At 51.5% G+C, this 27,161-nt stretch overlaps 1 protein-coding gene across 1 annotated transcript in view; it reads right to left on the reverse strand.

The window, feature by feature from the left end:
- The window catches only part of HORMAD1 (HORMA domain containing 1), a 2,731,278-nt gene extending 2,724,049 nt beyond the window's left edge, over positions 1–7,229 (reverse strand). The window contains exon 1 of the mRNA XM_069642620.1: positions 7,175–7,229. Coding sequence (XP_069498721.1) covers positions 7,175–7,207 — 33 coding nt within the window. The 5' untranslated portion in view covers positions 7,208–7,229. The remainder of the gene's footprint in view (positions 1–7,174) is intronic.
- Between the last annotated feature and the right edge of the window lie 19,932 nt (positions 7,230–27,161).

Genomic DNA, 27,161 nt, shown 5'->3' on the forward strand with positions numbered 1-27,161 from the left:
TAATACAGCTCCTATGTACTGAAGCTGTTGGGAAGGTGTCATCTGTGACTTCTTGAAATTGAGGGAGAAGCCCAGTTTGTGGAGGAAGTGGCAGGTGACTTTCAGATGATCCAGTGCTTGCTCGGCAGAACGCGCTCTGATCAACCAATCGTCCAGGTAGGGGTAGACATGAATCCCCCCTCTCCTGAGGTGCGCTGCCACCACTACCATTAACTTGGTGAAGACCCTCAGGCGGAGGTCAACCCGAAAGGCAAGACTCGAAACTGATAATGTGTGTCGCCAACTACGAACCTCAGGTATTTTCTGTGTTTGAGATGAATCGGCACATGAAAATAAGCATCCTGGAGGTCCAATGACACCAACCAGTCCTGATGTTGAAGGGCCTGAAGGATCTGAGAAAGGGTAACCATCTTAAACTTGTCCTTTCTGAGGAACTTGTTCAAGTTTCATAAGTCCAAGATGGGTCTCAGTTCTCCGTCCTTTTTGGGGATCAAAAAATACAGGGAGTACCATTCCTTGTTCCTCTCCGCTGCAGGTACTGGTTCTATAGCACCTTTCTCCAGCAGGGTTAAAACTTCCTGCTGTAGGAGCGGGTTTGAAGACTTCAACTGGTGTCTCCCTGGTGGATTGCTTTGAGGTTGTGTTAGAAAAGGAAGACAGTAACCTTGGGCTATTATTTCTAGAGCCCAAACATCTGAAGTAATGGCTCGCCATTCTTGCAGATGCTGTGACAGCCTGCCCCCTACAGGTGTTTTGTGATGCAAGTCCTCAAAGCAGTTTTGTGGCGGATGTTGCAGCCGCTGATAGCAGAGAGGCTGCAGCTGGAGCTGGTTTAGCACGTTTTCCTCGTCCACCACGAGTGGCCTTTTTCTGGCCCCTTTGACTGGCCATTCCTCTCGCCTTTCCATATGAGGTGTAGTAACGATAGGATCGTCCCCGCCGTGAGTGTCCTTGCGCACGAAAAGGCTGGGGTTGCCTAATAGCAGCTCCTAAAGATTTGGCAGCTGCTTTTGAGGTCTGCAACCTCTCAAGGCTCTCGTCAGCCTTGTTGCCAAAAAGGTAAGACCCATCAAAAGGCATGTTCAGAAGGCGGTTCTGTACGTCCGGTGCGAAACCCGACTTCCGTAACCACGCAAATTTGCGCATTACCGTGCTAGTGCCCATGGACCTGCTTACACTATCTGCAGTGTCCAGTCCAGATTAAAGGGATTCCTACATGGCTTCCTTTCTATCTCTAACGATGGCTAGGAACCCTTCCCTTTCTTCCCCTTCTGGTATGTGCTCCGCCGCCATTGCAATGCACTCCCAAAGAGTGTACGAAAAAATTTTCAAGGCACATGTGGAGTTGGCAGATTTTAATGCCATGCTACTGGCTGAAAATACCTTTCGTGCCCAACCATCCACACGCTTATCGTCCCTGTCTGGAGGGATAGACGGGTATGCAAGTTTGTTAGAAGCTGTGGCTGCCTGTATGACCAGACTCTCGGGAGTTGGGTGTTTGGACAGATAGCCGGGGTCGCTAATGGCCGGGGCGGTATTTTGAGGTGAGGGATTTATTTACCGGAGGAATAGAATCCAGAGTTTCCCAATTCTTGGCCACCCTATTTTGCAGGGCTACATGAAAGGGTAGTACTGGGTCTTCAGTGGGACCATGGTTCGATATATCTGTTAAATCATCCTGGATGAATTGGGCTGATGGTTTAGCCCATCCTAAGTAAGCTACTACCTTTGTCATTAATTGACGGTATGATGGACTGGCATGCTCTCCTGGTTCTGGTCTGCCAAAGTCGTTTTCAGGAGATGTGTCAATGCCACTTGCATTGTGTAATGATTCCACCAAGTCCCTCATTCTGCTTTCTTCTGAAATCAAGCATTCTGGGACATTTGGGGTGCCATATTCCAGCCCAAAAAGTACATTCTCCTCATCGGATCTCTCCTGTTCCTCAAAAATTGAGGTCAGGGATTTGAAAAACTCCTTTCTGGGGAGAGGCTTGAAAACCTTCTCTGGGAGAGGAGGAGGAAGAGGTCTAGTACCTGGCTCTGAGGACAATACAGGTTTTGTAACCTTATCCTTCTCTTTTTCTGGCTTCCCTGGCTTGGCTGGAGCCTTTGGCGCCAAGGGTTTCAGCGTCGACAACGGCATCGACGACACCGTGGTCGTCGACAGTGTCTGCTTCGAGGGCGTCGAGGCTACCTTCGAAGATTTTCACTTCGAGGTATGATGGGTGTCGGACGGCGTCGATGACCTCGAGCGGTCGACTCGAGCATTTTTCACTCGGCGTCCTGGAAGGTTCCCTATCCTTCCTTTTTCGATCACCCGGGCTCGAGGGCGTGCGAGTGTTGGAGCGATGACGCTCCCGGCCGGCTTCCGAAGAAGGCGTGGACCGAGGCTTTGCTTTTTCAAACACCTCCATCATTTTGACCCTGAATGCTTCCCACTCTTAGGTAGACGAATGTTTCGTGGGGCATTTCATCTTTTTTGGAGACTCGTCTGACGACGAGGTGGAGGGAGACCTGTGGCGACGTTTCTTCGATCTTTTTGACGAAGACGACGAGCGATGGGAATCGCTACGGGTCCTCAATCGATGCCTTTCGCGTCGAGGAGAATTCTCCTCACGGGATCTCGACTCGACGCTAGAGGTTTTTCGATCGGTTTTTCGATCGTTTTTTCAACCTACCTGTAGCTTTCCTCTCCTCTCTCGCAAGGCCTTCCCCGTCATCGCCTGACACTTCGTACAGGCCTCCATGTCGTGGCCTTCTCCGAGGCACCAGAAACACTCTCGATGCGGGTCCGTGATCGACATTTTTGACCCGCATGATTTGCACTTTTTGAATCCCGATTTCGGGGTCGTGGTCGGCGTCGATGACGAGGATATATTTCGTTATTATATATCTTCTCACAGACCTCGAGGCGCGCCGAATGTCCGAAGCACCGTATACTGCGGAAAAACAGAACTGAGGCCAACGGGCGCCGCACGTGCTACTTACACCCGATGACGTCACCCTCGATGGAGGCCTTTGAGGGACCATCGACTTGACGACATCGACGCACAGCGCACTCTGCCGAAAAAATTTCCGAAGAGCAGGAAAGCAGGATGGAATACATCTAAGATGAGAAATACGTTGGAGGACACAATCCACTCGAAAGTTAATTATTAACACTTGAAAAAACTTAAATCAGTCAGTTCACAATTGTAACATTGTTAGGGAGAATTGTCTGTTTAGGCTGAATTTTCTAACCTAGTGAGTGCCCCAGCAGCTTTGCTGGATTTTTGGGGTTTATTTTTTTCTCCTGCCAAGAGTGAGACTCTTTTACCCTCACTCTTGGACATGATTTGAGTGTGTTTCTTTGGATCTAGATGTGTTTAATGGGCTATGGGGTCTTTTACCCCATAGGGCTTCATGTGTTTTTGTGATATGTGTTACACAGCACCCTCAGTGCAGTGACACAGGGGTGTCATAGTGACCCCCCAGTATAGACTCCATACCCTGGGACTGACTACTGTCTCCCAGGGCATGTAAAGTCACCATTGACTTTACTAGTGTTAAATTCTGAACAGAACCAGTACAAACCATCATATTGTGGACGTACTGGCTGGGGCAATTCGATTGCCCCAGGATCTGTTAGTCGAGGGGGCACGTCTCCATCCCCCCTGATCGAGTTTTGGCTGGTGGCAGTGGATACTACTTTTTATATTCAACCGCGAATATTTTCCTATGGGATTTCCCATTGTTTAGGCTACTACCTTTATTTATTTACGGTAGCCTCGAACATACCGCCGGTTTATTTAAATAATATTAATTCTCCGGTTGGTATTTTTTACCAAAACTTGATTCTAAAATGGCGTTTGTGTTCTCTTCTGTGACTCCAACCCAAGTCGAGCCCTTTGTTCCACTTTTTGGCGGGCTTCTCCACAGAAGCCCTCCAAAGTGGTGCCACTCTGTCTGGGGTACTTAGGAGGGGTGGAGGGGAATTTAGGCACCCTGGACTGAGTTGCCTAGGCAATTCAAGTCGCACTCCATCCTGATTGGCCCAAGTGGTGAGCCAGCCGGCTCACCACTTAGCATGTTTGAGTGACAGCTAGGCTGAGTGAATGGGGGTTTGCTGCATAAAAGCAGGGCTTTGGGGACTGGAACTTCAGAAGTAGCCACAGGACCTAAGAATCCGATGAGGGAGAAGCTGAGCCGACCTGCCACGACACCACCACCGGTGGAGCCCTGCTGGACTGCCTCACCACTTTTCCCAACGACAGAGAAGATCTCCCGCCGGAGAGTCTTCTTCCTTTGACTGGTGGGGAAAACCAGTTTCACCGTCTTTTCGCCTTCCCGACGTACCTCGTGGCCGCCTTGCCTGTGCCAAGCACCCTGGCAACCGGGATACCACGTTTTACCACGACCGCGAAACAAAGGTACCAACTTTAACCGGAAAACTCCGCAGCTGGTTTCTGCCCTGGTAGTGCAACGACCTTCATCTTTCCTCCAAGTCGAGATCTTCTCTTCCCCTGGACGACAACGCAACTTGCACCCACTACCAAGAACAACTGCCACCGCTGGAGGATCCTTCCCACTTAAGGTACCGTGTCCCGTCTGGCTTCCCTTGCTACCGACTGTACGGGGTAGATTTAGCCCCCGGCTTTCGAACCTGGGTTAGCCTGGGACACCCTGGCTAAACTTTCCTAAGCCTCTCTAAACTCTTTTTGAACCCTCTGCAAGACTTTCTAAGCCTAGTGTAACTGTGTGATCTTGGGCGCATTTGTGCTCTGCTCTCTCTAAGAGTGGGCCCAGCCTTTGGACTTTGGCTCACCAGTGACTTTTGCTCTTCTGCCTTGCTTATAGTGTTCCTGAATTTTAGAGTGGTGTACCTTTCCATATTCTGTCTTTTTCCCTCCCTTTTTTACAAACTTATTGGAGTGTAATCTAGTTAAGCGCTCACCTCTGTATGAAAATAAGTGGTGTTTTACTGTGACTTATCTGATCAGGAAAAAGGGGTGTATATATTATAATAGTAACTGTGTTTAGAATATTTTACAATAAGAGTGCTGGAGTGTTTCAAACTGTGTTTTTAAATAAATAATGATATACTTTGATACCAAAGCTCTGGTCAGTGTTTGCTTGTATTATTGTATCTGAGTACCTATTGTGTATACTTTGCATACTGCCTAACTCTTCTTGAGAGAAGTCTGACTGCTCAGCCACAGCTGCCAGGTAAATCTGGGTGGTGCAGACTGCTACTAAGTGGGTTTACTGCCAACACCTGTAGTCTTAAATCTTTTGCAGTGGTCCCTAAGGGAACTGCACAGGTTTCTGCCTAACAAACATAAATGATTGCATATCAGAGATTGGGTCACCTGGGAGTCAATTCCCCTCTGTTAAATAGATAATTAACTATTAACACTTGAATCGGGCAGAGTCCTGACTTCTCCTACCTAAAGCATTTACATAACCTGACCCCCCCCCCTTTTTCCCCAGTGAAAAGCAAGTACAGCAAAACCTCCCCTAAGGGGGCACCGAGAACACTACAACCCGTAGTGACTAAACCACTACACTTAACGGAACATTGCCTGCCTCTGCAGCCACCCGGGGGTGGGGCGGTAGGAGGAACAAAGAACCAAAGGGGCATGTGACTGCTCCCTAGGAAAACTGAACCCTGGCTCCAGCCCACCTGTGCGTTGCCAGTGAGTGAGTTCACTTCTAAATAGTTCAATATTGTTCACTCGTTCCCCTTTACTCTGACAGAAAAAAAAGAATGTATACAAGCCACTGCCTGCGCGTCGCTGGTGAGTGTGTTTACTTCTAAACAGTTCAATATTGTTTGCTCGTTCCCCTTTACTCTGACAGAAAAAAGAATGTACAGAAGCCACTGCCCGCCTGTGCGCTGCCGGTGAGTGTGTTTACTTCTAAACAGTTCAATATTGTTAGCTCGTTCCCCTTCACTCTGACAGAAAAAAAAGAATGCACACCAGCCACTGCTGCCTGTACGTTGCCGGCGTGTGTGTTCACTTCTAAACAGTTCAATATTGTTTGCTCGTTCCCCTTTACTCTGACAGAAAAAGAATGCACCAGCCACTGCCCACCTGTGCATTGCCGGCGAGTGTGTTTACTTCTAAACAGGTCAATATTGTTTTGTTCACTCGTTCCCTTTTACTCTGACAGAAAAAGAATATACACAAGCCACAGCCCGCCTGTGCGTTGCCGGTGAGTGAGTTTAATTCTGAACAGTTCAATATTGTTCGCTCATCCCCTTCACTCTCGGCAGAAAAAAATAATGCACACAAGCCACTGTCCGCCTGTGCATTGCTGCAGTGTTTACTTCTAAACAGTTCAATATTGTTTGTTCCTTTCCCTTGCTTTCCTCCTCCTACCTCAGCGACAGCAAACCATGCCGTCACTCATAATGGAGCTACGGGCTGTGCTCTAGCAGAGCAGCACCAGCGGAGGAGGCTCACTCCTCCCAACTTAAATGCCTTGCCTCCAGCCGGGCCCAAACTCTCAACCCAGGATTGGGGAGAATAAGTCAGGCCAGCCGGGAACATGGACATCTAGAAGGCTGTCCCCTCCAGAAGCCAAGTGCCGGTCTGCTCTCTCTGGATCTCCCAAGAGCTTCCTTTCCGTGCCACACCGGGATACATGTATACAATTATGGCCTGCCCACCAGCCACTATCTCGCAGGGGCCTCTTGACAGGAATAATTCCCCAAACTCCTCAGCTTCATACACACTCCTCCTGTAGGTGGAGCATACCAAGTCCCCTGCTACTTCTCCTGTGCTCTTTGCTACGGGAAGCGAGAATAGCCCAAATAACACAGAAAACATGAAACCAGGGCACTTTATATGAAAAACCACATGAAATGCTGATTAAAATATATTAACAACTTACTCCCTAAAGGTGCACGTAATATAGGACTAGTTAGTAATAGTTTCTTGAACATTAAGACTTAATGAAACAAATAAGGTAACTTTGGAAGCAATCACACTTACAAGCAGAATAGTAGGTGGAAGTAATATCATGACAGAAAGAAGCACGAAAAGTGCACACAGGTGATGTTTAAAGATAAACCGAAAGCTTCGGCTTTACCTGCTATGCATTAAGTTCACTGATTAATTATGAAAATAAACTAGACGCAAGGCAACTGACATTATTGGGGGAAACATTAAAACCATGGATATTAACATACCACAGCATTCCTTTGCATCTGGGCAGTCGCCATGTCAACGCCAATTTTCTTTCGACAGCTTCACAGTACAACAAAAAAAATATATATTATTCAATAGCCTGATTCATAACTGTTGAATTTCTTAGCAAAGTCTTGTTAGTAAAATCTGTAATGCCTATTTTTAGCGTTGTGAATGCGAATACTAATTAAACGTGTTTTTGCAAAAGAATAAACCATTGTTAACTAGGAAGGCTTATTTACTTGTAATCCTAGTCGTAATCAGTCGATTGGTAGCACGTTAAAGATAGACATTTCTTGCTGGTGGTTTTGCTCTCAATCTTTATGTTTCAGAATTGAACAATTGAAATTATGTTTCACTGGTTTACTATCTGCAGTCCCTAATCCATATAAACTGGAATCACAGAAACGGATGTGGCTATGCAATTTGCCTCCTCTGATGTTGGGTTTGTTTCCACAGGCGCAGATATCAACAAAACTGAACTTTATGGTGAGTGCCTCAATGTCAAATCTGACCTACTCCTTACAACATGTGCCTGAAGCAACACCTCAACATTAAGTGATCACTCAACGCAAATTATATCGCCAGCGAGGCTCTTGAGGTCAAGAACCATATTTCAAATAGTGCTGAGGCAAGCCCTTGCTGCTGTAGTAACTGAAGAATGAGTAAGTAAAAACTAATATTTGAAGACATCCATGTTTTCAAAAGCCAGAGGCCAGTGAAAAACGTCAAAATCTAATTTGCAGAACATAAAATAAACTGAAAAGCTGTTAATAAGTGCTCAGTGATCTCTAACTCAGAAGCAGAAAATGTTACTGATAATTATCACTGCACCACATTTTAGAACTCAGCAGCAGCATAGCTGCCTTCAAGAAACAAAGGATTTTTCTTTAGTTAACATTATCTGAATTTCCATTTTCAGGTTGTATTTCTCCTTTTGATCAAGGAATAGAAATGGCTGTACTGGTATAATTTTTGAAGGTAAAGTGTGACGGGGCGAGTCACTGGACTTGAAATGGTTCAACCTGTTTACGAATTTTATGTATGACATTGTATGAGCGAACCATGAGAATGTTCTGCTTTTCATCAAGAAGTACCAATATACTCCAATCCAAGGACTATTGAAAAATAAATAAATGAACAAATATTACTGGTACACTTGTCACTAGTACTGACTGCAAACAAGACAAGCATTGGCAATGCCAATAGTATGGGTGTTTAGTGCTATTTGCATATTGCGTTTATAGGCATCAGGGTGAAAGGAGGAGAGTGCAAAGTTTCAAAGGAGGATGCCATAAGGGGTGTAAGTGTGCAATAGTATGAGAAGGGGAATAGAGCAGGGGAGGATACCATTGGTAGAGGGTGGCATCCATGATGAGTAACAGGAAATATGAGCGACAGGGTTAGAGAGAGTAAGAAATAAAGCGAGAGTGTGTGTGGAAGGATGAGAGTCGGTACGGTGGGTGGGTGGGGGAACAAAGGGGGTAGAGTGGGTGTTAGGGGTAGAGAGGGGTAGTGTTGAGTATTGTATTGTATTGTAGTTGTCATTTATGTAGCACCTTTTCCCGTTTCTATGGCCTCAACATGGTTTGTGTTAGGAAAGCCCTGCGGAGTTCAGGTATGGGAACATTCTTGGTAAAAAGCTTAAAGTGTGTGTGTGTTTTTTTGCCAAGATTGGGAGTTAGGTGGGCTGGCTAGGATCCAGTAAGCAACCAACAAGGTCAGGCAAGTGGATGGGTGCTGAGGGAGGTGCCGAGCGCTAGTGCAGGAGAAACGATGCATGTCGAGCTAGAAGGAAAATTGTTGTAGGTTGTCGCTGTATTCTAATTGCAGTTGTTGAGGCAAGTCTGGTGTAAGGGCGATGCCGTTACCTGTCCAGCTAGACCTAATTTGTCGGAGTCGCAGCTGCATTCTAAAGTGTGCTGATGTATAGCCCTGCCTGTGGCAGTTGTCCACCGAATTGGTGCACTTATACATACCTCTTAAGCTCAGGTGGAGCTTATCTTTGATCTTTCTGTGTGATCTGGTCGTTTGTGTGAAGAAGACATGCTATCCTCATATGCTAATTCTGGACCGGATACCTTAAGCGAAAATATAGACAGGTTTTTTATACCGTATTTCAAGCGTGAAAGCTAGGCTGCTATGGGATCTAGAGTCATAGTATTTTTAGGTGCAATAGAACAGGCTCCCCTTGTAGACTTGCTCTATATATTGTATATTCCATAATAGGTTTACATCGGGCCTCTTCGAGTGCAGTATCAAAGATACCCTGCCTATTTCATTATGATTTACAGTGGCTGTTATAGATCGTTAATTGTAAAAGATGGATTATCATCATATATCATCTAGCTCAAAGGAAGGGATAAACCTTATTAACAGTGCTTTAGTGAATGGCACACATAATACTTATAAATCGAATGGCTGAAGGCAGACCTGGTTTAGGTATTTTTATTATAGCAGTAGTCTGTTTACAGCACCAATTACTCTATTAACTGTAAAACGACTGATTTGGAAAACAATTGGCAGGCATTCAGGGTGCAAAGTTTGATAGTAAGGTTTGATTAAAGAGAGGCAATGTTTTCAGCGGGGAGGGGCAGGAAATGGGTGGGAATGGCCATAGGGTGAGCATGGCCATGGGCAGTTAATGTGTTGGCAAATAACCACAGCTTCAAGCTTTGTGTCTACCCTCATAGGCCATTTTTCTCTATCTGTACACTAATGGAATAGTTTTGGCTTATAGTTGTTGCTGCCACTAATAGCCCAAACTAAAAAAAGAAAATTGTGGCACACGGAAGAATTTGGACGACAAAAGAAAGCGTTTTTGATGACATATGGGACATACTAAAATCAAAAGACATTTCTGGCAGGATATAGTATAAGTGACTGACTCTTAGCTAAGGACTCTAATAGGAATTATGTTAACATAAGGCACCGATATGAAAAAATTTCACACTAGCACGTGATACAAATGTCATTTACACAACACCCGATACCAGGCTTTTCCTGTGCACACTCCGTACGTAGTAACCATATATTAAAAAGCGTGCACCTTAAATCGACCAGCAACGCAACAGCACAAACATGGGTGCTTGCCAACGGCAGCCTGGCAACTTTCTAAAATTAAGCCCTTTTCTCCCACAATGCGGGCCTGAAAAAAGGCAAAAACATGTGTTACCTTTTACAAAAAGGGGGCGGGGATCCTCCATGTGGGTACTAGCACTGAACATGAAAAGTTCCTTAAATTCCATTGGACATTAACCAATAATAAACTGAATAAAGCTGTGTGCATTAAAATTGAAATTCTCCTATCTGCCTTTCTTCTATTCTGCTTGGCTTTGGCATGTTTTATATAACACCCTATGTCCATATTTTGGGTGGCAAGCAAAATATCCAATAGCTTAGAATAAGGAACAAGTTACTTACCTGTAACTGTTGTTCTCCAGCATGGGTCTGGCATGGATTCACATGCTCATGAATATTCCCCGTCTGAAGGCTGGGAATCCTCGGTGAAAGAAAAAATCTGTTTCAGTTTTGTTTCTGAACTGTCTTTCTCCTAATAACCAATCACTGGCCTCTGGGTCATACTGCCCCCAGCCAATCACTGCCCTCTACCTAAGCCCCTCCTCTGGGAGCCATCTTCAGATTTAGTAGCACATAAAGTGGCAGTAGGACCAAGAGAAGAGTCGCAGAGTGGTAGGCGGGAGGGTTCGCATGTGAATCCATACCAGACCCATGCTGGAGAACAACAGTTACATTTAAGTAACTTGTTCCTTCTCCAGCTTGGGGTCTGGCATGGATTCATATACTCATGATTACAAGAATACATAGCAGTACACACATGCACAACCACAGGAGGTGGCAAGGCTCCACATTACGCATTTCAACAACTCAATATTAAGCATCTCTTACCTCCTCACCAAGCTCACCTTCAAGCGAACAGGTTGCGCAGCACTGCTTGGCCGACTCTGTACTCCTCCCTGGAATCCCGGTCCACGCAGTAGAATTTCGTGAAGGTGTGCGTCGACCTCCACGTAGCAGCCCTGCAGATGTCCAGCAGGGGCACACCAGACAGGAACGCTGTAGTAGCAGCGATCACTCTGGTCGAATGGGCTCTTGAACGGCCAGGCAACGGGCGGTTTGCCAACAGGTGACAGTGCATGATGCAGCCGGAGAGCCATCTGGAAATGGAAGCCTTGGAGAGGGCCTTCCCTTGGTTCACAGGGCCAAAGTTCACAAACAGCTGTGATGTCTTCCGAAAACTCTTTATGCGGTCCACCTAGAACTTCAGCGCTCTAGCCACATCCAGCGAGTGCAAAGTCCTCTCAGGCGGCGACGAAGGCAACGGTAAGAAAACAGGCAACACCAAGGGCTCTTTGAGATGGAAGTCCGATGGCACCTTGGGCATGAAGGAGGGGTGCGTCCTCAGCACTACCCTCGTCTCATGGAATGTCAGGTACGGGTGTTTACAGGAGAGGGCCTGGATCTCTCCCACTCGTCGTGCAGAGGTGATGGCCACAAGAAACGCTGTCTTCCACGATAGAAATTTCAGCGGCGCCGAATGCAAAGGCTCGAATGGCGGACCCATGAGCCTGGTCAGCACCACGTTGAGCTCCCACGCCGGGGCCGGAGCCTTCACCGGCGAGAACGAGCGGAACAGTCCTTTCATGAACTCCTTCACCAGGCGGTGGGACCACAGCGACGACCGCCCCGGAGTTCTGGTGTAGCGGGAGATAGCTACCAGATGAATTTTGATGGAGGCATGCGCCAGCCACGCCTTGGCCAGCAACAGCAAATACGGCAGCACTTGAGGGGCCGTAATCCGTAGAGGGTTGATCTTCTGTGCACAGTACCAGACAGAGAACCTCTTCCATTTATGTCCATAGCACTTAAGAGTCGAGGAAGCCCTGGCCTTGGCAAGTACCTCCTTGCATTCTGCTGGGATATCATAGCCTCCAAACTCTAGTGCTGCAGGAGCCAGGCCTGCAGGTTCAGCGATCCTGGGTCGTGATGCAGGATCGTGCCTCCTTCCCTGGCGATAATATCCGCGTCCGTCGACAGCTTGACTGGAGGGGACGCTGACATGTCCAGAAGGTCCGGGAACCATATCTGTCTCGGCCATGCCGATGCGACGAGGATCATCCTGCACCAGGACCATCTGAGTTGACTGATGAGTCGCAAAAAGCAACAGCAACAGTGGGAATGCATAGAGGAACAGGCCGTCCCAGGGAAAGGAGAATGCGTCCCCCAAACTCCGTGGCTGGGGAAACCTGCTGGTGAACGTCTGGCACTTGGTGTTCGCCGCCGTCACAAACAGATTGATCTGGGGATTGCCCCACAGTCGGAATAGGAGATCCACTTGATCTTGATGAAGCTCCCACTTGTGGCAAGAGCGCAACTCCCTGCTGAGTGAGTCAGCGACAGTGTTTTTCACTCCTGCCAGGTGAAAGGGTACCAGGAACATCCCTTGGGCGACGGCCCAGTGCCACAGATCTTGCACTTCCTTGGAGAGAGCCGGGGATCTGGTGCCCCCCTGCTTGCGGATTTAGAACATCATGATGGTGTTGTCGGTGAAGACCCGTACCACCTTGCCCTTGAGGGACGGAAGGAAGGACCAGAGAGCACAGAATACGGCCCAGAGCTCCAGGACATTGATGTGCAGCTCCCTCTCCTCCGGGAGCCAATGGCCTCTTGCGTGTAGAACTCCGGTGTGCGAGCCCCATCCCTCCGGGGAGACGTCCGTCGTCACCGTTTCCTGACGCGCCGGGGTCTGGAAGTCCATGCCCACCGCGAGATGCGCACGGGTGCCCCACCACCGGATCGCTTGTCGGAAAGTCTTGCTGAGGTTGATCTTGTCCTCAAAGCTTCCCGCCACTTGTATCCAACGGGCGTCGAGGAACTCCTGCAGCGGCCGTATCCGCAACCTGCACAGCCGCATAAGGTATATGCATGATGACATCATGCCGAGCAGGCACTTGATGGACCTCACCCTGGCAACTTCCATGGTCAACATCCGTTGTACCTTGCACAGGATGGCCTTTATCCTCTCCTCCGACTGTGAAGCCAGCCACGCCACCGTGTTGAGTCTGGCTCCCAGGAACAGGGCGTGCTGCGATGGCACCAAGCAGGATTCGCATAGTTTATCGAGAACCCCAGTTCCGCAAGCAGGCAGACGGTCCTCGCTGTGTGGTCGACGGTGAGTTCCCTGACTTCGCTCGGATGAGCCAATCGTCCAGAAAGGGGTAGACGTGGATCCTCTGCAGGCGCAGCCACGCCGCCACCAGCGCCAGGCACTTGGTGAAGACCCTTGGCACCGACTTCAAACCGAAGGGAAGTGCCTTGAACTTATAGTGCCACCCTTGGACCACGAAGCGCAGACCTTTTCGATGTCCATTGCATATGGGGATGTGGAAGGAACAAGTTACTTACCTGTAACTGTTGTTCTCCAGCATGGGTCTGGCATGGATTCACACGCTCATGAATATTCCCCGTCGTCAGGCTGGGAATCCTCGGTAAAGAAAAAATAAGTATCAGTTTCGTTTCTGATCTGTCTTTCTTAGTAGAAACCAATCACTGGTCATACTGCCCCCAGCCAATGACTTTCCTCTCCTTAAGCCCCTCCCCCGGCAGCCATTCTCAGATTTGGTAGCAGGTAAATGGGCAGTATGACCAAGTGAAGAGCCGCAGAGGGGAATGAGGGAGGGTTTGCATGTGAATCCATGCCAGACCCATGCTGGAGAACAACAGTTACAGGTAAGTAACTTGTTCCTTGTCCAGCATGGGGTCTGGCATGGATTCACATGCTCATGAATATAAGAATACATAGCAGTACACACTTGCACAACCACGGGAGGTGGCAAAAGGCTCAACATTAAGCATTACATAAACTCAACATTAAGCAACTCTTACCTCCTCACCAGGCCCACCTTCAGGCGAACAGGTTGCGCAGTGCTGCTTGGCCGACTCTGGACTCCTCCCTGGAATCCCGGTCGACGCAGTAAATCTCGTGAAGGTGTGCGTCGACCACCATGTAGCAGCCCTGCAGATGTCCAGCAGGGGCACACCAGACAAGAACGCCATAGTAGCAGCGATCGCTCTGGTTGAATGGGCTCTTGGACGGCCGGAGAGCCATCTGGAAATGGAAGCCTTCAAGAGAGCCTTCCCTTGATTCACAGGTCCAAAGTTCACAAACAGCTGTGATGTCTTCTGAAAACTCTTCGTTCGGTCCACGTAGAACTTAAGCGCTCTAGCTCCATCCAGCGAGTGCAAAGTCCTCTCGGCCGGCGACGAAGGCGACGGAAAGAAAACTGGCAACACCAAGGGCTCGTTAAGATGGAAGTCCGACGGCACCTTGGGCATGAAAGAGGGGTGCGTCCTCAGCACCACCCTCATATCGTGAAAAGTCAAGTATGGAGGCTTACAGGATAGGGCCTGAATCTCTCCCACGCGTCGTGCGGAGGTGATGGCCACAAGGAATGCTGTCTTCCACGATAGGAACTTCAACAGAGCCGAATGCAAAGGCTCGAATGGCAGCCCCATGAGCCTGGTCAGCACCACGTTGAGCTCCCACGCCGGGGCTGGAGCCTTCACCGACGGGAACGATCGGAACAGTCCCTTCATAAATTCCTTCACCAGTCAATGAGACCACAAGGACGGCCGTCCTGCAGTTCTGGTGTATCGGGAGATAGCTGCCATATGTATCTTGATGGAAGCGTAAGCTAGTCCAGCTCTGGCCAGCAACAGTAGGTATGGTAGCACTTGAGGTGCCGTAATCCCTAGAGGGTTGATCTTCTGTGCACGGCACCAGACAGAGAACCTCTTCCACTTATGTCCGTAGCACTTGAGAGTTGAGGATGCCCTGGCCTTTGTAAGAACCTCTCTGCAGTCAGCCGGGATATCGTACCCTCCAAACTCTAGTGCTGCAGGAGCCAGGCCTGCAAGTTCAGCGACTCCGGGTCGTGAAGAATGGCGCCTCCCTCTCTGGAGCGAAGATCTGCGTCCGTCGGCAGCTTGACTGGGGGGGACGCTGAGAGGTCCAGAAGGTCCGGGAACCAGATCTGTCTCGGCCACGTCCGTGCGACGAGGATCATCCTGCACTGGGACCTCTTGAGCTAGCTGATGAGTCGAAGCAGCAGCGGCAACGGAGGAAACGCATACAGGAACAGGCCGTCCCAGGGCAATGAGAAAGCATCGCCCATGCTCCTCGGCTGGGGAAACCTGCTGGCGAACCTCTGGCACTTGGAGTTTGTCGCCATCGCGAACAGGTCGATCTGGGGTTTGCCCCATCGTTGGAAGAGCCGATCCACTTGATCCTGGCGTAGTTCCCACTCGTGGCACGAGCGCAGCTCCCTGCTGAGTGAGTCCGCAATGGTGTTTTTTATTCCTGCCAGATGGAAGGGAACCAGAAACATCCCCTGGGCAACGGCCCAGTGCCACAGATCCTGGGCCTCCTTGGATAGGGCTGGGGATCTGGTGCCTCTCAGCTTCCAGATGTAGAACATCGTGGTGGTGTTGTCGGTGAAGATCCTCACGACCTTGCCCTTGAGGGACGGGAGGAACGACTTGAGCACCCAGAACACGGCACAGAGCTCCAAGATGTTGATGTGGAGGGACCTTTCCTCTGGGGGCCAAAGGCCTCTTGCGTGGAGATCTCCGGTGTGCGCACCCCATCACTCCAGGGAGGTGTCCGTCGTCACCGTCTCCTGATGTTCCAGGTTCTGGAAATCCGTGCCCGCCGTGAGGTGTGCATGGGTGCCCCACCACTGAATCGCCCGACGGAAAACCTTGTTGAGCGGGATCTTGTCTTCGAAGCTGCCTGCCGCTTGCATCCAGTGGGCATCGAGGAACTCCTGTAGAGGACACATCCGAAGCCTGCACAGGCGCACTAGATAGATGCATGAGGCCATCATTCCGAGGAGGGACTTGATGGATCTCACCTTGGCCACGTCCGTGGCTAGCAGGCGCTGCACCTTGCCTAAGATGGCCTTCGCCCTTTCCTCCGACGGAGATGCCAATCGTTCCACTGTATCAAGCTTCGCTCCCAGAAACAGTGCCACCTGCGACAGAACCAAATGGGATTTCGGGTAGTTGATGGAGAAACCCAGCTCCGTGAGTAAGCGGACGGTCTCTGCGTTCTCTTGTCCTTGCACGGATGAGCCAGTCATCCAGGTAGGGGTAGGCGTGGATCCCCTGCAGGCGCAGCCGCGCTGCCACTGGTGCTAGGCACTTGGTGAACACCCTGGGTGCCGACTTCAATCCGAATGGCAGAGCTCTGAATTGGTAGTGGCGTCCTTGGACTACAAATCTGAGGAACTTTCGGTGTCATTTTAGGATTGGGATGTGGACGTAAGCATCCTTCAAGTCCAACGACGATAGGAAGTCGCCCTCCTCCAGCTGTCCCAGCACGTGCTGAAGAGTGACCATCCTGAACTTCTGTGCCCTGATGTATTTGTTCAACCGATGTAGGTCCAGGATGGGGCGCCAACCGCCTGTCTTCTTTCTGACGAGGAAGTATCTTGAGTATACTCCGGAGCCCCAGAGCCTCTTGGGGACGAGTTCGATGGCACCTTTCTTGAGCATCGCCTTTACCTCCAACAGCAGTTGAGGGATGTGATTGTCCTTCCTGGCAATGGGAGGAATGCGGGGACACTTCTTTTGGAATTTGAGAGTGTGCCCGTGGGCCAGGGCATCCAGCACCCAACAGTTGGTGGAGATGGACTCCCACACGCTGACGAACTTCGCCAGCAGGCCTCCCACCAGGGTGCTTCGGTGGGGGCCCGACGCTACGGCCGGTTCAATCTTGCTTGGAGGCGGCCATGCCGCCTTGGCCTCCTTGGCGACGACGCCGAGATCCTCCTATCTTGCCGCAACCTCTGTAAGCCTCCTGGGACGAGGAGCGGGTCGCCTGGCGGTACATAGAGGAGCCACCGCCTGATCCCTTGGAGGCTCCTTGTCTGCCTCCGGAACTCCGAAAGGGCCGTCATTGCTGAAGGACTCCCAAGGCACGGGCCGTCTCTGTGTCGGCCTTGATGGCCTGCAGCGACTCATCCACTGTTTTCCCAAACAGGTTGTTGCCGTCGAACGGCATGTCCAAAACCCTGGTCTGCACGTCCTGACGGAAGTCTGTCGCCTTGAGCCAGCCACGTCGTCGAAGGCAAACACTGTTGCCTAACTGACGAAACCCGGTGTCGGCAATGTCCGTTGCCACCGTTATGGCGTGATCCGACGCCACCTCACCTTCCTGCAGAATCTCCAGGGCCTCCGCCCTCTTGTCCTCTGGTAGGAAGTCCAGTAGGGGGGCTATCTTGTACCATAGCTCCCTGTCATAACGGGCCACAATCGCTAAGGCGTTGGCCGCCTTAATTGTCGTTGCTGCCGACGAGATGACCCGTCGCCCCATGGCGTCCAATTTCTTACCCTCGCTGTCAGGAGGGGAAGTAGAGGTTGAGGCTGTCGCCCCCGCCGTCTTCTTCTTGGCCGCAGCTGAGACGACCGAATCCAACGTAGGTTAAGCCCTGAGGCACAAAGGGGCAGCGTCGGGGACCCGGTACTTCTTCTCGTAACTGTCCCTCTTGGCAGGCGTCGTGGACAGGTTCTTCAGGATCGCTCGTCCCTCGTCCCAGATATCGTTGAGTAACGGTACCGCGAGGACCGTCTTTCTCTTGGCCTCGCCATTGATAGAGGAAACCCTCCTTCTTCTGTTCCTCAGGGCAGAGCTGGAAGAGCTCGGATGCCCTGGCGATCATGGCATGAAAGGAGCCGATTTCTTCGGGCGGGGAAGCCCGAGGGAGTGGTGATGGAAGGTCCGTCCCGTCGTCACCACCGACGTCATCAGTCCCCGTCGTCGTGTCCGTCGCTGTGTCATCCATGGGGTCGGTGAGGGGGATGAGGGCCCTACGGGTCGTGGGTGCATGAAGGGCCAGGAGGGGTGAACTCTCCTCCGCTTGTTCGGAGGGCTTCCCGACGGGCCCAGTTTTGGATCATCTGCCGGGGTTCGTGGTAATCTCGTCCTTATCTCTGTGCATAAGGTTTGGATTGCCATCAGAATGGCCGCCGTGTTGTCCTGAGGCTCGGGCAATGGCTGCGACGGGAGGGATGGCTGCTCCTCCACTGGGGCCTCGTCGGCGCCACTGTCGCTTTCTTCGACCACCTCTTCGGGATCCCTCCTGTGGGATCGTACCTTCTTGAACCTCTCATTGAGGTTCTTCACGGTTTCCACCAGCTCCTCCTCAGAGGCTGAATCTGTGTCCGTGATGGCCAGCACCCCCCCCTCTTTTTCTACCAGGGTCTTCATGGGGGGTCTTGTCGATGGGCTGGAAAGAGGATTCCCTCCGCGGTGGCAGGGAAACTCTGGGCCCCAAGATCGCCTCCACTGGTGTAGCCTCCCCAGGCTTTGCCAGGGCCGCCGGGACTCCCTCGATAGAGGCCTTAGCCGGGTGAATCAAGGCCTTCGCCACCTTTGGCGCGCTTGAAGCCTTCACCTTGGGGTGAGGGTCACCGCCTCGCTCCCCCTCAGCCGAATCCTTCGAGATCGACCGGGGCTTCTCCAGAAGCTTACCCGGGTTCTCGGATTTCCTCTTCCCCGAACCAGAGCGTTGGCTCGTGGTCGATGGTGCCGGGGAAGGCACGCCCTGCCTGGCAGCCGAAGGGCCCGACCGTTCAGCGCTCCCGGTGACCGCGGACACGCAGTGCTTAGCCTTCTGTTGGGCCCCCGTCACCAGGGCGCCCTCACAGGATGTAGAAGACTGCTCGGACCTTTTCTTCTTCTCAACTGCTGGGCCCTTCTCCAGCCAGCTGGCGAGGCGGGAACGACGATCCCTCATGGTCCGTTCCGATAGGTTCTTGCAGAACGCAGTCCTTCTCCATGTGCGTCTTGTCCTCATGAAGGCAGTAGAGACATCTCGAATGCTCGTCCTCCTTGAAAACATTCTGTAACCCGCATCCAGGGCAGTTCCTGAACAGCTTGGATCCGGGCGTCGAGCTTCCATTGTCCTGGGCCATGTCCATCGTAGGCCTCAGATCTTCTGGAATCCTCCAAGAAGCGTAACTCGACGAAAACTTCACCCTTGAGGGGGCGTAGAAAATTCAGAAACGGGTCCCCGTTGATCTGAAGTAGAACGGTGGAGCTTGAGGCTCAATTTAACCGAAAAATGAGAAAATCTCTTTGAAAAAAGCATGAAAACGCAGTAAAAGCTCGAGAGCTATAGCACGAGGACTCCCAACACTTGAACGTGTGGTAAAAATCTGAGGATGGCTGCCGGGGGAGGGGCTTAGGGAGAGGGCAGTCATTGGCTGGGGGCAGTATGACCCAGAGACCAGTGATTGGTTGATACTAAGAAAGACAGAAACGAAACTGATACTGATTTTTTCTTTACCGAGGATCCGCCTGACGACGGGGAATATTCATGAGCATGTGAATCCATGCCAGACCCCATGCTGGAGAAGTCTGCGTCCTCCAGGTCCAGTGATGACAGGAAGTCCCCTTCTTCCAGCTGTCCCAGCACGTGCTGATGGGTGATCATCCGGAATTTCTGGGATTTTATGTATTTGTTGAGGCAGCGGAGATCTAGGATGGGCCGCCAGCTGCCGGTCTTCTTTCGGATGAGGAAGTACCGCAAGTATACTCCGGAGCCCCGGAGCCTCTTCGGGACGAGCTCTATCGCGCCCTTTTTCATCATTGCTCGTAGCTCCAGAAGTAGCTGTGGAATGTGGTTTTCTTTCCTGGCCACCAGTGGAAAGTGGGGTCACTTCCTTTGCAACTCCAGAGTGTGCCCGTGTGCCAGGGCATCCAGCACCCAACGGTCGGTGGAGATTCCACACGTCGACGAAGTTTGCTAGCCGGCCTCCCACCGGGGTGCTCGGGTGGGGGCCTGACGTCACGGCTGGTTCAGTCATGCTTCACCGAGGCCTTGCCACCTTGGGCCACCTGATGGTACGACGAAGAGCTGCCGCCGAATCCTTTGGAGGCACCTTGAGACTTGCCTCCGGAGGTCCGAAAGGACGGCCGTCGCTTATGGAGCATGCCAAGGCACGGGCCATCTCGGTGTCTGCCTTGATGGCCTGCAGTAACTCGTCCACTGCCTTGCCGAACAGCTTGTTCCCATCGACGGGCATGTCCAGTACCCTGGTCTGTACGTCCTGACGGAAATCAGTGGCCCTGAGCCAACGCGCCGGTGAAGGCAAACGCTGTTGACCATCTGGCGAAAACCGGTGTCGGCGATGTCGGTGGCTACCGTGATGGCGTGGTCAGAAGCCACCTCGCCTTCCTGCAGGATTTCGAGGGCCTCCGCTCTCTTGTCGTCCGGAAGGAAGTCTAGGAGGGGGGCGATTTTTTAAACCACAGCTCCCTGTCGTAGCGGGCCACGATAGCGAGAGTTGGCCGCCTTAATGGTCGTCGCTGCCGACAAGATGACCCGACGTCCCATGGCGTCCAGCTTCTTCCCCTTGCCGTCTGGTGGGGAAGTGGAAGTCGATGCTGTAGCCCCTGCCGATTTCTCCGTCCCTGACATCGCCGTCTCTGTCCACGTCTCGTCCCTCAGTGGAGGGGATGGAGGTGAAGGATGGAAGGGTGGGAGAGGAAGGATCTGCCTTTGCTTGGATGGTGGGCTATCCGACGAACCATGTGCCGCTGGGTCGTCCTCCGGAGACAAGGGCAACCTTGTCCTTATTTCTGTGCACAGCGTGTGCAAGGCTATTAAGATGTCCTCCGACCTGTCCGCTGGTGGAGGCAGCGGTGGCAACAGTAGCGTCGGCAGCGGTGTAGAGTCCTCCGGCTCTTCTTCGATTTGCCGTTCCTCGCCGTCTCCCCCGTTGCATTCCACGTCCGCCTCGTCAGGGTCCTTCCCGTAGGCCCTGACCTCGGCAAATCGCTTGTCAAGAACTGTCTTGAGTCCTGAAAGCTTGTCCTCGGAGGAGATATTTGAGTCCGGTAGAACTACCGTGACCCCCCTTTTCTCACCCAGGGGCTTCACAGGGATCTTATCGATGGGCGTGAAAGACGATTCCCTCCGGCTGGGCAGAGAAACTCTAGGATTGAGGGTTGTTTCCACTGGGGCCGCCTCCGCGGTCTTCGCCAGGGACGTCACTACTCCCTCAATCTAAGCCTTAGCCTGGTGAATCTGGGCCTTTGCGACCTTAGGCGTGCCTGAGGCCTTCACCGTGGGGGGAGGGCCACTGCCTCGCTCCCCCTTGGCTGTCTGCGTCAGAACCGACCGGGCCTTCTCCAGAAGCTTACCCGGGTTGTCCGATTTCCTTTTCATCGAGCCAGAGCTTTGGCTCGTGGTTCGCGGCTTCGGTGATGGCATGCCCGGCCTGGCAGCTGAGGAGTCCGTACCAACGGCGCTCCCGGTGCCTGTGGACTCACAGTGCTTTGCCTTATGTTGGGCCCCCATCGCCAGAGCACCCTCAAAGGTCTTAGAAGACCGCTCAGATTTTCTCTTCGGAGAAGTACGTTGCCGGGGCTCACCTGCCGCCGGGCTCTTCGACTCCAGCCAGTCAGCGAGTCGCTTGTGGTGGTGCTTCATAGTACAGGAGGACATGTCCTTGCAGAACGCACATGCCTCTTTGATGTGCGATTTATCTGCGTGCAGGCAGTAGAGGCACTGTGAGTGTCCATTCTCTTTGAAGACGTTCTGTAGTCCACATCCTGGGCATATCCTAAACAGAGGTGTCGAGTCTCCCTTGTCTTCGGCCATGACCACGCGGGGTAGGCCTCCAAGATCTTCTGGAATCCTCAAAGAAATGAAATTCAACAACATTTTGCCAATGAGGGGCGCAGAGATTTCTGAAACAGGTCCCCCTTGATCGGAAGATGAATCAGTGGAGCTTGAGGCTCGAATTGACCGAAAAAATAAGAGTAAACTCTTATGAAAAAACGCAATACGCAGTAAAGCTCGAGAGCTAAGTACGAGGACTCCCAACACTTGAACGTGTGGTAAAAATCTGAAGATGGCTGCCAGAGGAGGGGCTTAGGTAGAGTGCATTCATTGGCTGGGGGCAGTATGACCCAGAGACCAGTGATTGGTTATTAGGAGAAAGGCAGTTCAGAAAGGAAACTGAAACTGATTTTTTCTTTTACTGAGGATTCCCAGCCTGATGAGGGGAATATTCATGAGCATGTGAATCCATGCCAGACCCCATGCTGGAGAACAACTATGTGTTTTGCTGTGTCCCACATAGTGTTGCCGCAGAGTGCTACATGGCGGACTGAGACTATTTGAGACTCGCAGTCATTCTTTAAAATGTGTAACTCTCTAGGTACCAAGCATGGAGCAGATTGCCTGCACAAACTGGTCTGTCACGCAAGGTATGAATTAAAGAATTCACACCACGAGGGTAACCACGGCAACAAGGAAATATGAAGGGTTTATTAATTCTGGAGGTCTTTACAAGGGAAAATGGTAAGGAAGGTCCAATGTGGTGGTCTCCTGGCAAAGGTGCGGGCATGTTGAAGAGGGACAGGCATTTACCGCCCCCCCCCATCCAAAGCGCAATTGTATGTATGATCCCAGAAATGGCCTGGGTCAAGAACTAGGGGGAGTAAAATGGACCTTAGATAACCGATCAGAAAACCCTGTGCCTTATTTGCAGAAACCTTTGACAACCAGAATGGAATAGTTGACATTCCTGAAGGTGGTATGCAAACTTAGATTCCTCAGTTTAAATTCATCTACATTTCAGTCAAGTAGCAAACAATATGATTAACTAATTGATGTTAATTCTCCTTTCTTTTGACTTTTATTTACTTGTGTGTTTTTTCTTACTTCTGCTGTTTCCAACTACATGTTGTAAATAGCTCTTCGAATGGATTGTGTTCTCCAACGTATTCCACATCTTTGACATGTAATGTCCACAGCTGTGCACTTCGGAAACTTTTTCGGCAGAGGGCGTCCTGCGTCGATGACGTCGGGTCAATGTCCCTCGAAGGCTTCCGCCGAGGGCGACGTCACTGGATGTTATAAATAGGACGCACACCGCCTGTAGCCTCAGTTCAATTTTTTCTGCAAACGTGTTTGCTCCGAGAACTCGGCGCGCCTCGTGGGTTTCATCGTAGTGATGTCTTCTTCTTCGACCCCTCCGACTCGGCGATCTGGCTTCAATATCTGCTGGAACTGCAAGTCTAAAAAGTCAGTCACCGAACCACATCGCATTTGTTTGTGGTGCTTGGGCGAGAGTCTCAAGACTGACGATTGTTCAAAATGCCAGTCGCTGACTGCCAAGGCCTTGCAGGAGCGTAAGGAGAAGCTTCAGGTAGGCAGGGGCTCTAAGCCCAGTAAGTCCCGGAAATCGAAATCCAAAGGGGTGTCCACCGACGACTCGAGGGGCGACTCTCCGGGTCGGGAGGAGGCCCGGGGTTCTCGGTCCAGGAGTGGTTCCCGCCATTCTCGGAAGCGCCATCACCGGTCGCCTTCCCCGTCCTCCTCGGAGGATGGAGCCGTGAGGAAAGTGGCATACCCGACGAAGTCCTCGACTCTGGAGGAATGGGCTGCCTTTAAGGAGCAGATGTTGGTAATTTTTCAATAGCAGGGCATGGTTCCAGTCGCGCCTTCTGATGAAGCCGGCAGGGAATGGTCTTGTACCACGGCTGGCACGCCTTAGGGCTCAGATCCGCAACGCATATTTGGAACCTTCGAGGTCCTGTGCGGACAAGGCTTCGGATAGTCTCAAGAGACGTGCTTCCCGGTCTCGGTCCTCGTCCCCAGCAACACCGCTGCAACCTGCTAAGGGCTCGAATCCTGCGTCGACTCGGTCGGCACTGTGTCCGTCCGAATCGGACGTCGAGGCTTTGCCTTCTTATAAGCTGTCGACGCTCTCGGTGTCAAAGCCTTCGGTGCCCTCAACGCCTATGGGGATTTTTGCCCGAAATGTACTGCTGGAGTTCACTGATCTGGTCTATCCTCCAAGAAAGGCTACTGTTAAGTCTGCGAGGCCAGTGGTGGACACCAGGCCTTCTTCTGTCCCCAGGCCAGGTTTTCACCTCCCTTTGGATGACATATATGAGGAGGAAGAAAGGTCTGATTTTGATGACCCTGTTGAGCAGGATGTGGCTCCTGTCTTTTCTGGAGACAGTCAATTGGAGGAGTTAAGGCAAACCCTCCATGATGCCAGTGGGTTGGACACTTCTCAGGAAGTGGAATTTGGCAGGCCTGAGCCTGGGGCTCATGCAGAGTCGTCATACAGGCGGCTCATGGCTAGGGTCACAGAGTATCTGGGGTGGTCCAGTCCTCCTGAAGATTTTGTACAAGATGATCTTACGGACATCTTAGACCAAGGTCCGTCCTCTGACCCGGTGTTACCTTTTCATCTCACTTTAAAGAAAAGGGTGGCAGATGCTTGGCAGTCACCGGAATCTCTTCCGGCTGTTAGTAAATCATTGACAAAGAAGTACCGCCCTTCCATTATCGAACCCAGCTATTTATCCACTCACCCTACTCCCGAGAGTTTGGTGGTTCAGGCGGCTACGTTCACCTGGAGGCAGGCGGCGTACCCTACCATACCTCCTGATAGGGACAACAAGCGCTTCGACGGTTGGGCTCACAAGGTATTTTCTGCGGGGAGTATGGCATTGAAATCGGCCAACTCCACTAGTGCCTTAGCAAGGTTTTCACACACTCTGTGGAACTGTGTTTCTTTAGCGGCTGAGCATATTCCCGAGGGGGAAGAAAGGTATGGGTTCCTTGCTCTCGTGCAAGATGGCAAGGATACCATGTACGAATCCCTTCAGTCGGGTTTGGATAAGGCCGACAGTGTTAGCCGGTCCATGGCTGTGAGCACAGTTATACACAGGTTTGCGTAGTTGCGCAAGTCGGGTTTTGCCCAGGATGTGCAAACCCTTCTTTTGAACATGCCGTTTGATGGCGCACATTTGTTTGACAACAAGGCTGACGAGAGCCTTGAGAGGTTGCAGACCTCGAAAGCTGCAGCAAAATCTTTAAGCGCAGCTGTGCGCCAACCTCCACCTTTTCATCACAGGGGACAGCAGTGGAGGAGAGGTTCTTTTCCTTACTACTCCTCCTTTGGTAGAACGAGAGGGGCTGCCAGTCAAAGGGGTCAGCGAAAAAGTACCTGTGGTCGTTGGGGAAATAGAGATACCAAAGCTGCTCAGGCAGCTGCCTCTTTGCCTTCAGGCACTGTCGCAGCTGCTCCAAAACAGTCATGAGGCCATGTCCCATGGTTCGCCGGTTGGGGGCAGGCTGTTTCAGCATCTCGAAGAGTGGTGAGCCATTACTTCGGATGTGTAGGTTCTGGATACAATAGCCCACTGCTGCCTTCCCTTCCTAAAGCAGCCTCACGACAATCCACTGGGGAAACTCTTTGAAGCTTCCAGATCCGCTCCATGTGCAGGAAATATTGACCCTGCTGGAGAAAGGCGCCATAGAACTGGTGCCTGTAGCGGAGAGGAACAAGGGTTGGTATTCCCCTTATTTTTTTATCCCAGAGAAAGAGAGGGGATTGAGACCCATCCTGGACTTGCGTTGGTTGAACAAACTTCTCAGCAAGGACAAGTTCAAGATGGTCGCTCTTTCTCAAGTCCTCCAGGCCCTTCAACTTCAGGATTGGTTGGTATCTCTGGACCTACAGGATGCTTACTTTCATGTGCCGATTCATCCCAAGCACAGAAAGTACCTGAGGTTTGCGGCTGGCGACTCGCACTTTCAGTTTCGGCTCCTGCCCTTCGGATTGACCTCCGCCCGGGGGTCTTCACCAAGCTAATGGTGGTGGTGGCAGCATATCTCAGGCGAGGGGGTATTCACGCCTACTCCTACCTGGACGACTGGCTGATCCGTCTGCATTCTCCCAAGCGAGCATTGGATCACCTCGGTCTCACCTGCCGCTCCCTCCACAGGCTGGGCTCCTCCCTCAATTTCAAGAAGTTGCAAATGACACCTTCTCAACAGCTCCAGTACATCGGGGCTGTGTTGGACACGTCCTTGGGGAAGTGCTCGCCTCCCAAGGTGAGGGCTCATCACATTGTGCAGATGGTGGACAAGTTTCAACATGCCCAGAGCCTCCCGGCTTTCGAATTCTTATGGTTGCTCGGCCTCATGGCATCCTGCATTTATCTGGTGCCGGAGGCCAGGCTGAGGATGAGATCTCTGCAATGGGTCCTAAAGATGTAGTGGTCGCAGTTCTCTGGCAAGATGTCAGATCCCGTTCAGATTCCAATCTCGGTCTCCCAGGATCTTCTGTGGTGGGCAACGAAGGGAACATGATGAAGGGGGAGTCGTTTTGGCAACGGCAGTCGGAGGTGACTGTAGTGACGGATGCTTCCCTCACAGGATGGGGCGCTCATGCCAACGACTTGACCGCCAGCAGTCGTTGGTCTCTGTCGGAGTCAAAGCTCCAAATCAATCTGTTAGAGCTGAGGGCCATCAGGCTAGCCCTGAAGGCTTTTCTGTCGTCTGTGCGGTGGAAGAGTGTCCTGATCATGACGGACAACAAAGTGGCCATGCATTACCTCAACAAAAAAGGGGGGCTAGGGTCACTCCTGTTGTGCAGAGAGGCAATGCAGCTCTGGTTCTGGGCCCTCCAGCAGGGAATTTCGATCTCTGCAGTTCATCTGGCCGGAGACGAAAATGCGGCGGTGGACACACTGAACAGGCAGAGCACGATCTCTCACGAATGGGAGTTGGCTCAGGAAGTCCTTCTGGAGATCTTCGCCCTTTGGGGTACCCCACAAGTGGATCTCTTCGCCACTAGTGCCAACTGGAAGTGCGAGAGATTCTGCTCAAGGGAATTTCCTCCGAGAGGAGCGTTAAGAGACGCATTCGTAGTGGATTGGTCCATCCCACTAATGTGTGCGTTTCCTCCAGTCCCCGTCATTCCACAAGTGTTACAGAGGTTACGGAGTTTGGTTCCCACATGATTTTCATTGCTCCGGATTGGGCCAGGAGAGCGTGGAAATGTCCATCTGCCCTACCAAGAGGATCTGCTCTCGCGAGAAGGGGGTCAGGCTCTCCATCCAGAGGTCTGAACTCTCAACCTTCACGCTTG

Source organism: Ambystoma mexicanum, chromosome 1p (assembly GCF_040938575.1).
Source record: "Ambystoma mexicanum isolate Mex_15411 chromosome 1p, UKY_AmexF1_1, whole genome shotgun sequence".
Taxonomy (NCBI): Eukaryota; Metazoa; Chordata; class Amphibia; order Caudata; family Ambystomatidae; genus Ambystoma; species Ambystoma mexicanum.